This window comes from Sarcophilus harrisii, chromosome 3 (assembly GCF_902635505.1).
Source record: "Sarcophilus harrisii chromosome 3, mSarHar1.11, whole genome shotgun sequence".
Taxonomy (NCBI): Eukaryota; Metazoa; Chordata; class Mammalia; order Dasyuromorphia; family Dasyuridae; genus Sarcophilus; species Sarcophilus harrisii.
Window position 1 is genome coordinate 40814710 of NC_045428.1, and position 13319 is coordinate 40828028.

General features: G+C 36.3%; 1 protein-coding gene across 1 annotated transcript in view; it reads right to left on the reverse strand.

The window, feature by feature from the left end:
- Positions 1–13319, reverse strand: part of MCF2L2 (MCF.2 cell line derived transforming sequence-like 2) — a 340912-nt gene that overhangs the window by 257128 nt on the left and 70465 nt on the right. The window contains exon 4 of the mRNA XM_031961125.1: positions 8376–8459. Coding sequence (XP_031816985.1) covers positions 8376–8459 — 84 coding nt within the window. The remainder of the gene's footprint in view (positions 1–8375; positions 8460–13319) is intronic.

The following is a 13319-nucleotide window of genomic DNA, read 5'->3' on the forward strand; positions in this document are numbered from 1 at the left end:
TAGGGAGAGGTAATTTGAGTATTGAGAGAATAAATTGAGTATAAATTGAGTAGTATTATGCCTATACTACAGATAAGAAAAATGAAGTTGAAAGAAATTTGGGGTCTTAACTGCTGGAGTAGAGATTCAAACACAGCTCCTCCTAATTCCCAGTTCAATACTCATTCTAATACATGAAATTATGATTTCTAATTTTATATAATGCTATATTTTGTATAATCTTATAATTTCGATGACTTTTATAATGCTATAATTTTTTACAATTCTAAAATCTAATAATGAAATTATAGTCTGATTTAAAAGTATCAATACTTATATTTATTTTATTAGGAGTCCAATTTATTGTTATAGAGAATTCCCAGTAAGGAAATTTCTTCCACCATGGCTGATTTAGTTTATTCTACAACTTTTAGCCTTAGAAAGTCTGTGAGGACTGAGAGATTAAATATCTTGCCCAAAACCACACAGTTGATCTGTGTCAGAGGCAAGTCTTAAACCCAGTTCTTCCTGACTAAAAGTCTCCCTCTCCATTAGCCAAAGTTTGTCCATGGTCACAGAAGTGATTTGAAACCAGCCCTTCCTGACTCCAAGTAGAAAACTCTGTATACCTTATCTAATCAATCCTATGCTTTATTTTATTTCTTTGGACCTTCTTACAAAAATCTGAATTTATCCTATTTCCCAGGTTCCCAAATGACCCAATGTCCCACCAATTTGACTATTCAGATCAAATTCTTGTCGTGATCTTAGAACAAATGATTGTAAATCTCAAATTTCTTTCAACTGTGAACACATACATTGAACCAAGAGAACCCTAACAAATGAGGTGAGTATCTTGGCTAATATAATATCAATCCTTCCATCTCCTTATCAGGAACTGCAAGTGAGTCAGGTTATCATGTTTCAATTTCTCTTCAGGAAAATAATGTATAATAGTTCATCGAGCTATTGGAATGTTGGAATTAATACCCTCAAGATATTCTGAATTCCTTTTGAGAAATAGATATGGCAAATGTAGTAGGATGACTATGAATGAATTTTAACTCAGAAATATTGAATAAACTCATGAAAAAGTAACAAATATTTGTCAAATTAATGAATGAATTTAATAGGAATAAATGTAAAGTCTTACACCTGGGTTCAAAACAAAGTCAACTTCACAAGTAAAAGATGGAGGAAGCATGGATAGAAAATCATTCCTTTGGAAAAAAAAAAACAAAATGTTTTAATAGACTTCAAGATATCAGTTAACACAAACATTTAAGTGACTACTGTCTACCTAGTGCTATGTCAAACACATGGAGATATAAATACAGAAACAAGACAGTTGTCTATGCCTTCCTTATCATTGACAAGATGGCCAAAAGAATGAATGTTCTCAGGTTGTATTTAGAGAGTACCTGTCCTGGTCAAAACACATCTAGAGTATTGAGTCCTGGGTGCCATATTTTAAGAAGGATAGTGAAAAACTAACCAGTCTCCAGAGAAAATCAACTATTATGGTAGAGGACTTTAAGATTATACCATATGAGAACTGAGTGATGAAAGTGGACATATTTAAGCTAGAGACGAGAAAGTCTTGGGGAGATCTCAATAGCTGTCTATTGAGGACATGGGGAAGATGGAGTAGAATTGTTCTGTGTGACGCCAGAAAACAGAACTAAGAGTGAGAGGGATGAGGGTGGGAATATGAGAAAGTTCCACAGAGACACATTAAGGTTTGATGTTGGGGAAAACTTCCTGACAATTAGAGCTGTCCCTTGAAAGAGACTGGGCTTCCTTAGGAGATGGCATCCTCCTCCCTGGATGACTTCAAGCAGAGGCTGAATGACCACTAGCTGAGGATACAAATGGTGTTCTTTTTCAGATACAGGTTGGACTGGTATCTTATACTCAAGTACTTACTTGGCTTAAATCATAGGAACTTTTTAAATCATGGAATTGGATGATAATCACCAAGTAACTGGATTCAAATGATTTTAGCTCTTTATTCAACTTTCCCCTAGAATCTCAAGTTGGACTAGTATCTTTCCAAACTTGAGATTGGGCTGGGAGTCAGGAAAACTTCAATCCCACCCTTCCTAACTGTGTGACCACAGGTAAATTATTTAATCTGATTGGACCTCAGTATCTTCATCTATAAAATGAGGGGATTAGACCAGAATACTCCAATATCATTTCTAGCTCCAAATCTATGATCCTGCAATCAGCTCATGACTGATACTTAACTGCTCACCTCATTTTCCATATGCCATAGGACCACAGATCATCTCCAAAGGGAGGTAGGCAGTGGACACAGACATAATCAGGGCTGTCTGGTCATAAAGGTGGAAGTCAAGGGCAAACCATCACCAATCCCATGAGAATCCTCCTTGCCTCCCTAGCAGCTTGGGTTCCCACCAAGAACCACTGCCTCCTGCCATTCCCAGCCAGGTGGCTTTGTCTGACTAAGAAATCCTACAGACCTTGGTACAGAGCCATAATGGGCCCCAGGGGCCATCTAAACCCTAATAATAAGCATCAGAAGTAAAATTTAAATCCACATCTTCTGACTTCAAATCCAATGTTCTCTCACCACCAGTGAGTACCCTGAGCTCCATCCAGCTTGCTTTCTTGTTCGCTGCTTGGCAGACACCAAAGCCACACATGGCAAAGAAAGGAGCCATGACCTCATTGTCTAGCTTTGCCTGGTTTAAAAAAATCCTCCACCTTCTACTGCGCCGTTTGCTAATTCCTCTGCCTTCGAACTCTTCCCAGGCTGGCAGAGGTTTTTCTTGGGGCCATCTTCTCCTAAGGGATCATTAACTTCCTCACCTGAATCAGGTTCCCTCCATAGGTCAAACTCCCCCAGCCATTATTCTCCTGATTATAAAATAAGACCACCCTTAAGCCCTGCAAACCCTGCAGATAAAATAGGAAAGGGCTATTAATTTCTTCCTCTGTAAAAAAAAAAAAAGTGTATTGGACTTAATGAGTTCCCAGTCTATGATCTACAATCCTATGATCAGGTTCAAAATACTTAAACTCCATGCACTTGGATTGGGGAATGGCTGAACAACCTGTAGCTTATGAAGAAAATGGAATATTGGTAAGACAAATATAAGGAATTCAGGGAAACGTGGGAAGATTGTATGAACGGATGCAGAATAAAAAGCAAAACCAAGAGAATACTATAATTAATAATCACAATTGTGTGAATTAAAAGGACACTGAAAGAGTTAAAATCGGTCTGATTCATTGCCTAAAAACCTAAAAAAAGAAACAAAGAAAGAAAAATGAAAAGATTATCTTTGACCCATTAACCAAAGCTCTTTGACTTATTGTTGGATTTTAAATTTTATTTTGTCAGGAGAAAGTTTAGATAATTCTACTTTCTCTGATAAAATAACACCTGTGCTTCTGACTGGGTTGTAGTGTCAGCAGTTAATTAAGCTGACAGCCCCATCCTCTTCCTGCTTCCTCCATGTTCTAGTGTGATGTATGTGCGTGTGAAACATGATGCTAACACTTAAATGACATACTTTGATGTCTCTGTGAGGCAGTGTACTAAAGTGGAAAGCATATGGGACTCAAGAGTCAGAAGCCCTCCCACCTCAGATCCTGTCTCTAATACTTACTGGCTTATTTAATTCTTGACTAGTCAGTTTGGATCTGTTTCTTCAATTACAAAATATCAGTAACACCAACTTCACAAAGTAGTTTTAAAATAATTCTCAAAACCAACTCTTATGAAATAAAATCAGATTTAAATAAATGGAGAAATATTAATTGTTTATGGGTAGGTAGGGTCAATTTAATAAAAATTATAATTTTACCAAAATTAATCTAAATCCCAATTAAATACCAAAAAAAAATTATTTTACTGAACTAGAAAAAAAACAATAAAATTCATGTGAAAGAGCAAACGGTCACAAATATCAAAGGAACTAATGGGGGAAAAAACCTGTAAAAGAAGATCAGCAGTACCACATCTCAAACTATATTATAAGGCAATAATTATCAAAATTATCTGATACTGATTAAGAAACAGAAAGGTAAATTAGTGGAACAGAGTAGACATACAATCTACAGAAGCAAACAAATAGAGTAACCTAGACTTTGACAAGTGTAAAGCTAAGTCTTAGGAATAAAAATTCATTATTTGGTTTTTAAAAAAATGTTGAGAAAGTTGGAAAGCAGTTTGTCACAAATTAGGCATAGACTACTATCTTATACCAGTTACCATGATAAGGTCAAAATAGACGTATTACCTAAATATAAAGGGAGATATTACAACAAAATTTGAAGAATATGGAACATTGCTACCTATCAGACTTATGGATAGCTGAAAACTTTATTAACAAACAAGAAATAGAGAGTGTTGTGAGGTATAAGATGCATAATTTTGATTACATTAAATTTAAAAAGTTTTGTACAAATAAATATAATCAGAAGAAAAGCAGAAAAGTACAGAGGAAATGTACAAATGGTTCCTCAAATAAAGGTCTCGTATCCCAAATATATAAAGAACTCTGTCAAATCTATTATAAGAATGTAACTTGTTTCCTGATTGATGAATGGTCAAAAGATATGAACAGGCAGCTTTCCAATGAAGAAATCAAAACAATTTATAGTCATATGAAAAATGTTTTAAATCATTATTGATTAGAGAAGTGCAGATTTAAAAAAAAAACCTTGAGATATTATTTTATATTTATCAGATTGGCTAAAACGATTGAAGGAGCAAGTGATAAATGTTGGAGGAGATGGGGAAAAATTGGGACACTAATTCATTGGAACTATGAAGTGATCCAACTATTTTGGAAAAAGATTTGGAATTATGCCCAAAGAGTTATTAAAGTGCCTATTCCCTTTGACTCAACAATTCCAATATAGATCTATTTCCCAAGATGAAAAATGAAAAAAAAAAACTTACATGTTCTAAAATATTTATAGCAATTCTCTTTGAGTTGTCAAAGAACTGGAAATTGTGGGGATGCCCATCAATTGGAGAATGGATAAACAGATTGTGGTACATATTCATGATGAAATATTTCTCTGCTATTGAGCTTAATGATTTTAGAAAAGCATAGAAAAACTTCCAGGAATGAATGAAGAGCAAAATGAGCAGAATCAAGAGAACATTGTATACAGGAAGAGCAGTATTGTTTTAAGAACAACTTTGAGCAACTAAGTCATTCTGATTATTATAAATACCCAAATTAACCTCAAAGATCCTATTTTTAAAATGCTGTTTGAATCCAGAGAATAATATTGTTATATAGGAAATGGTGAGCTAGTTGATTTAGGGGAAAAATACATTGAAAGACTTGGACTTATGAAGGAAAATGCTATCCACTTTCAGAGAAACAGATGATAGGAGAAAATATATATAGTACAATCTTACATTCATGCATATGAGCATATAAATATAAATATGTATATATTTATTGACATGTATGTATATGTATATATATATATATATACATATTAATGTGTGTATCCACATTTAATCCAGGGGTCCTCAAACTATGGCCCACGGGCCAGATGGGGCAGCTGAGTACGATTATCCCTCTCACCCAGGGCTATGAAGTTTCTTTATTTAAAGCCCCACAAAATAAAGTTTTTGTTTTTACTATAGTCCAGCCCTCCAACAGTCTGAGGGACAGTGAACTGGCCCCTATTTAAAAAGTTTGAGGACCCCTGATTTGAAATGATGAATTGATTGATGCAGAAAACCATGGAAAGACTTAAACTTATGAAAGAAGATGCTTCCCACCTTGAGAGAAACAAATGATAGAAAGAAATAAGCATAGTACAGTCAACATGTATATGTTTAATTTTATATGTGCATATATGTCTATATTTATAGATCTCTATATATGTAGATATATATGTATAGTATAGGCATATATAATCAGGCTTAATTGAACCTTGTTAAAGGTGGGAAGGAGAAGAGAAGGGAAAAAATAAAGTGAAAAATGCACAAAGGAAATTGTACAAGGAACCGGAGGTAGATTTGAAAACAATGTGAAATATTTATTATATAAGTTTTCTTGAAATGGAAATTTATCATTTTATATTGAATTCTCTCTTATGTTTTGCTGTATATATGGCATTTTTTTTCTTTTCTCATTTTATATTTAAGTGTAAGTTACAAAAATTACCATTATACCTAAATTAACCACAAAGATCCTCTGTTGGAAGGTGCTGTTTGAACCCATATATAGAGCTATGTAGATATAGACACACACACACACACACACACACACACAGATTTGTGTCTAATGGTAGCTATTTTGAACTTTGGGATAGAAGAGGGAAAAGAAAACTACATGATAACTTTGTGGTATATTTGAAAGGAATAGCAAGTTGTACATAATGGATCTGCAATTTCAGGTGCAATACTCAGTTTTTCTATATCACTTTGTCAGGGAAATACTTGTTTTATTTCTTAAGTTCAGAATAAATAAATAATTTTGGGGAAAAAAACCACAAAACCCACTCTTATGAGGTAAAGATGGTTTTAAGATAAAGAAGTCACTTCTGGCCCATACCCCCTCTATTCCCTCAGAGCTTCTTGTTTCCTTGGATCTGAGAAATGAAAGGGGGTAGATTAGATGATAACTTCCCTGCTTTAATATTTTCTAATAAATTTTTATAACCAAAATTGGACTTTTAAGAATTTATTGGGAACATAAGAACATGGCGCCTGAACTGGGAGAATCCTTCATCACCTAGTATAACTTCTTCACTTTTCAGAATAGAAACAGGCCTGGAGAAGTAACTTAGGATCAGAAGTCTTCAGCAGGGATCTCAAAAGTCACGTCCCCTTCATTTTACAGATGAATAAACAGATGCTCATTTAAGAGACTTGTCCAAGATCATGAATGTAGTAGTTGTCTCAGGTAGAATTTAAACACAGGACTTTTGATTCCATCCCAGGGTTCTTTCCACTGTACCAACCTGATTCTGTACAAGACATCATGATGGGCATTAAGAATACAAAGCTAAGACAGAAAACTAATGATAGATTAGGGTGATAATTGTTCATTTATCTATGATTATCTGACATTGTTGCTTACATATTGTCACCCCAATAAAAGGTGAGTTCTGTGAGAGCAGGAATTGTGATTTTTGTCTTGGTATCACCAAGGCTTACTTTAGTGCCTGGTATATAACAAAGGCTTAATAAATGCTTGTTGATTGAGTGGTTGTTCATTTTCTCCTCCTCCTTTTGCACCCTTTTCTGCATTCCTTTCTAGGTGGTCAAGAACAGAAGTGCTTGGATGAAACCAAATCATTCCCAATACTAAAAAGTTGAATCCAAGGATGAGCTGAGGCTAGCTTTCTCTAGAGTCTGAGAGTTCAATTTCTAGCATGAGCATCTTTACCTGAGAAATTGGCAAACACAATAAATCAGGACTTAATTTATCATGCTGTTGCTTGGCTAGATTTAAGAAATTAAAATAAATGTATGTCCTGATGCACAACTTTTTTTTTCTGGGAAAGATGGTTGTTAAACATTTAACCAGCCTGTATCCCAAAGAGATCAGAAAAGTGAGAAATGGACCCACACGTGTACAAATGTTTGTAGCAGCCATTTTTGTGATGGCAAAGAACTGGAAGGTGAGTGGATGCCCATCAGTTAGGGAATGGCTGAATAAGTTACTGTAGATGAATGTTATGGAATATTATTGTTCTATAGAAAATGATGAGCCGGCTGATTTCATGAAAGCCTGGACTTCCATGAACTGATGCTGAGTGAAGTAAACAGAGCCAAGAGAACATTGTACACAGCAACAAGATTATGTGATGATCAATTCTTATGGAAGTGGACTTTTTCAACAATGAGGAGATTCAAGGCAATTCCAAAAGACTTGGGACAGAAAGTGCCATCTGCATCCAGGGAGAGAACTATGGAGATGAATGTGAATCAAAGCATAGGATTTTCACCTTTTTTGTTGTTTGGTTGGTTTTTTTCCTTTCTTGTGCTTTTTTTTTCCCTTTTCATCATCTGTGCTTTCTTGCACAACATGTCAAATATGGAAATATGTTTAAAAGAATCACACATATTTAAGCTATATCAGATTGTTTGCTGCTTTGGGGAAGGAGAAAAATTTGGAAGACAAAGTTTTACAAAAATGAATGTTAAAGAACTATCTTTACATGCATTTGGAAAAATAAAATACTGACAAAAACCATTTACTGGCAAACCACTGGTTGAACTCATTCATTTGATCCTATCCTCCATTCGCAACTTGGGTGGACAATGACACATATCAATCCTGTGCTTGGTTTGAGGTGTTGGGAACAGTGGGGAAAATGCTCATCAATGTGTTCCCTAGTCTGGGATTTCCTGGCCTGTTTCCATAGTGATCGAGCCTCAATCTTACCTGACAAGATGGCAAATTGTCTGTGAAGCTGTTCTATGATGTCCACTGCCGCAAGGGGCCGAATTTCCTGCTGCATGATTTCATCTGCAGAAGAGAAGAAAAAAAAAGAAACCCCCGGGTGAGTGAAAACTTCCATGTTATCCAGAAATGGTGAGAAATAAAAAATGAAAATTATACTTGGAAAGCTATTCAAGATTTGTCAGAGATTATGCTGTTATAAGATGATTCTTCTGATAATTCAGAGGTTCAAAGAGGCTGGAAGAAAGTCCAGCCTTTAGTTTCCTATCTATTACTTTGTTGGTTTGTTGTTGAGTCACAAGTCTTTGAAATCCTATTTGGGGTTTCCTTGGCAGAGATATACTAGAGTGAATTAACATTTCCTTCTCTAGCTCATTTTACAGATGAGGAAACTGAGGCAAACAGAGTTGTGACCTCCCCAGGGTCACACAACTAATAAATATCTGAGGTTACATTTGGATTCAGGTCTTCCTGACTCCAGGACCAATCTATCCACCGGACAACTAACTATCTTTATCTATTGCTAGTGAATAGTACATACCATTTTAGGACAGTGACTTGGGAAAGGATCTGGGAAGAGGATTTTGGTTGAGTTTGAATTTTTTTTTAGCAAATATCTACTGCTGAATATTTTCAAAACAACATTTCAAATCCAAACAAAATCCTCTTCTTAAATCCTATCTCATCTCACTCCCACCCAAAAAAACCAGTTTGACCTCTCTCAATTTTCTCATCTTCTTACTCTGTGACTGTCTCTCTAAGATCAAGGGATTGGAGGGGTGACAGGGAAGTCTATTTTCAGTTCTGCAGAAAAAACAGATCTTTTGGCAGAGGCTCTAAGGCTTTGTTCCCCTTCAGTCCAATTCAAAAATTATTTCAGCCACCTTTTCTCTGTGCTGGAAAAGAAGTCAAGAACTCTATAGCTTCCTCTTAAGGAAAATGGTTTAATCAGATTCATTATGAGAGAGCAAGGGAGGAGAGAGGGGACCCAGGAAATGGAGTGGCAAGAGTTCTGGGCTTGAAGAGACCCTAGTTCACTTCCCAGTTCTGATGCTGATTGGCTGGAGGACCAGGAGCAAAATCACCTCAATGCTTAGAGCCTCAGTTTCCTTATCTGTAAAATGGAAAGATGCTAACTTACAAGGCTGTGAAACTTAACACGGGAAATTCGTTAAAAGCACCTCAAGAACTATCAAAGTACTATCAAAGTAATTAGTATTATTATAAGGGGATGTAGTGTAATAGAGGTGGAACAGGAAGGAGCCTTAGAGATCAATGAGTCTCTCTTTATTCCTTATGAGATGTTTCACATACTAGGTGATTAATAAATGTTGACTGCCTTACTGGCTCATTCACCAACCCTCTTTGGCAGACTCCCTCAAATTAAGGAACCAAACATTTGTTAAGTACCTCCTATGTGCCAAGTACAAAAGCAATCCCTGTCCTCAAGAAGCTTAAAAATAAGACTATGGTCACACATGTCCTTTTCTAAGGGACCAGAGGGTATGTCCTTCTCCAATAGAGGCAAGCCAGGAATATCTAACTCCATGAAAAATACTCCTACAGGATTTCCTGCTACATTCAATTAAGGGAATTAAAATCACACAGAAAAAGAGCAGAAGAACAGAATTTGAACCTATTTTTTGCATTTGTCACTTTAATTTCCCAATATACTGTTCTTCTCCTGAGAGAGCCATCCCTTAAATCATCACTTACAACATCAATTAAAAGGAAAAAAGCTTGACAAAACTAACCAATACATCACCCAACTGTGACTTAATGTAATGTTCCATTTTCATCTCCCCCACTTCTACAAAGAAGAAGACCATTCTCAAATCTCTTCTTAGCCAAATTTGGTCATTATAATTTCACATTTAATTTGAGGCAGAATTTTTTTTTTAAATCATTATCATTCTTTCCATTTACACTGCAAAAGTCTTTGCCTAGCAACATCTCTGACTTCACTCATGTGGGGCTCAATTTCCTCATTTATAAATTGAAGGTGTTAGACTAGATTACTTTTCAGGCCCCTCCCAGCTTTTATGAAATTTATAATTCTCATGATTACTTATGGTGGGGAATGATAGGAGAAAGGAAACATGCCTGGAATCTAGCATAATTTGTTTTGGGTGAACCACATGTAGGAGAAAGAAAAAATTCCCAAACACCACAGAAATGTCTCTTGTCAGTGGCCACAGCCTTCGGGAAGAAGGAAATACAGCCTTCATTGCAATAACACTTTCTGCTCAGGGCCCGTGTTTCTCCATATTTCATCGTCTCTTCCCTCTCTCAGAATATCGGGTTGATGTACGATCGGCTTAGAGAATTAAAACAAGATAGTGCCATCTTTGAATGCTACTATATCCTCCTCCAGATCTTCATCCCTGCTCAAGAAGCTTTTGTCAAATCCTGTTGTCTCTAAATAAAATACAACCTTTTCTGTTTGACATTTCTCCAAGAGGTAGTATGGAGTAGTAGACAGAAAGCCAGCTTCAGAGCCTGGGTTAAAATTCCACTTCTAATATGGAGTCTCTCTAGTCCATCTTTCCAGACTGATTTGTACTCCATAATCCAACCATGATCTGTTTGCTTTTCTCTCCATGTGACATTTCATCTTTTATCTGTGGCACTGACAGGGGCTATTGCCCCCATGCAGTTCTCCCTTTTCAATCCTGCCTCTAGCTTCCTTTGAAGGACTAATTTCCACTTACTACAGAAGACTTGTGCTCAGAATCCCTGAGCTCTCTTCATGGTACAAATACCTCCTCAGATGAGAGACTTTTCCTGATTCCCCTAATCATTAGCCTCTCTCCAATTACTTTGTATTTAATTCTGTAGATTTTGTATTCCATATCTCCTCAGATGAGAGACGTTTGCTTATTCCTCTAGTTATTAGCATCTCTTCAATTACTTTGTATTTAATTCTGTATATTTTGAATTTCATTATGTAGTGCCCCTCCCCACCCACCAATTCAAATTTTAAAGTCAAGTCCAAAAGGAATTAGTTTCTTTTCAAGGAGCATTGAACATCCAAACTCCTAAAATTAAAGCTCACAAGCCCCCACCAGTGCATTTGCCTTGAGTAACCAACCAAAAGACACAATGAACTCCAAGCAAAGGTATTTACCAAAACTGCATAATAAGAACAATGGCAATAACATTTCTCATCATTTTTCCCACAAATACAGTGTCAATGGGAAGAGAGGACACAGAATTCACAAGTAGAGAAGGCACAAACATGGGTAGTGTTAAGGTTCAAAAGGAGATCCCCAAAAGGTTGAGGTTGCAAAGATGTCTCAAAAAAGAATTTGCAAGCTTGAATCCATCTCTAAGTCAAGAGACAAAGTTTATTATAATTGTAATACTAATTAAAGCAGGCTAAGTTCCAAAAGCATTTAGCAAAGAAGCAGAAACAAAAAGATAGGAAAAGACAGAAAGATCTGGTTCTTCGTGTCACTGATATGCTAATTTTATGGCTTAGAGATAGAACAGAGCAGTGGTCTGGTATGCACCTTATCATTTGTCTCAGAAACCCTGTTATTACTGACCAATATATTGTTATCTGGTAGTAGGACTACCCTTTAGTATTCCTAAATCCAAGAAATTTTCGGCTCATTGACAATCAGATTGTTAGAACAATAGTACTAAGGATTAGGGACCTCAGAATTACTGCTATATTTCTTTTAGAAGTTAACACTATCAGTAGGATATATAGCCAAAAAATATCAGAGGAGGTCTTAACTCATGTTGTCAATTCTTCTGGTGGTTTCTAATCCCACGTTCTTGATATTATAATATCTACAGGATTTACCTGCTCCAACCTCAAAATGAGCTGTCATCCCACTTCAAGGACCAAAGTCCAGACCCTGAAGACAAAAAAGACTTTTCATCTCCCTAATAGGATTCCAACTCTAAGTAATCAGTCATATACCATTTATTAAGCACCCACTTTGTGCTAGCCATTGGGGATACAAAATCCCCATTTTTGAGGCATTCACAACCTAGTGGGATTCTTAGCTCTTCTAGCTAGCTTGGCTCCACAACTGGATCCACTGCCATGTGCCTCTGCTATGAGGATGGAGAGGAGAGAAATCTCCCCATCTCCCTCTTGCCACGGTCTTCAAAGTTAAAGTGAAGAATCAGAGTCTTCTTCCACCTCCTGCTTTTTTTTCTCAACTATTTTTGCAGCCCATAGGGCCAGTTGTAACCTCTCTTTATCCTCATTCTACCACATCAGTGTAGATGTGAGTAGGTAGAGAAAAGAGCAATTGGCCATTCTTTAGCCCAGTTTTCCAGCCCTTTTGTAAGCAACTGGGTCATTTGTAGTCCAAAGAAGATATACCCTTACATCTCATGATCTCTCTTAACTATCCTTTATATCCTGAGATTTTTATCAAATCCATTAAGGAGACCTAATGGATTAATGCCATCCCTACCACAGTTACTCATATTTTGTTCTCTCCACCCCCATCATATGTGCCTTGGAATCAGAGGGTGTTTTTGTTTTTGTCCTTCCCTTCCAGTATTTGGTAAGGTACCTGGCAAGAAGCAAAGGCTTTTTAAATGCTAATTAATTGATTGAAGGTGAAAGGACCATTCAGTATCTTGGCCCATTTTTCTCTAAACAATCTTTTTCTTGGTTAGATATTGAAGAAGTCTCTTGGCTACAAATTGTCATTGATAGTTGGAAAGTAGAAACATTTTTTTCCTTGGATTTAAGGAAGAGAAGTAAAATGACTCAGAATCAATAGCCCATCAGTAATAGTTGGAAAATATAAACTTTTTTTTCCTTGAATTTAAGGAAAAGAGGTAAAATGACCTGTGACCAAAAGCCCATCACCATCTCAGTAAGCTACATGCACATGTTTTGCCCCTTCCATTGCCATGTAAACTATGGGTCACAGGAAAAATGAGGTCACCCTATAT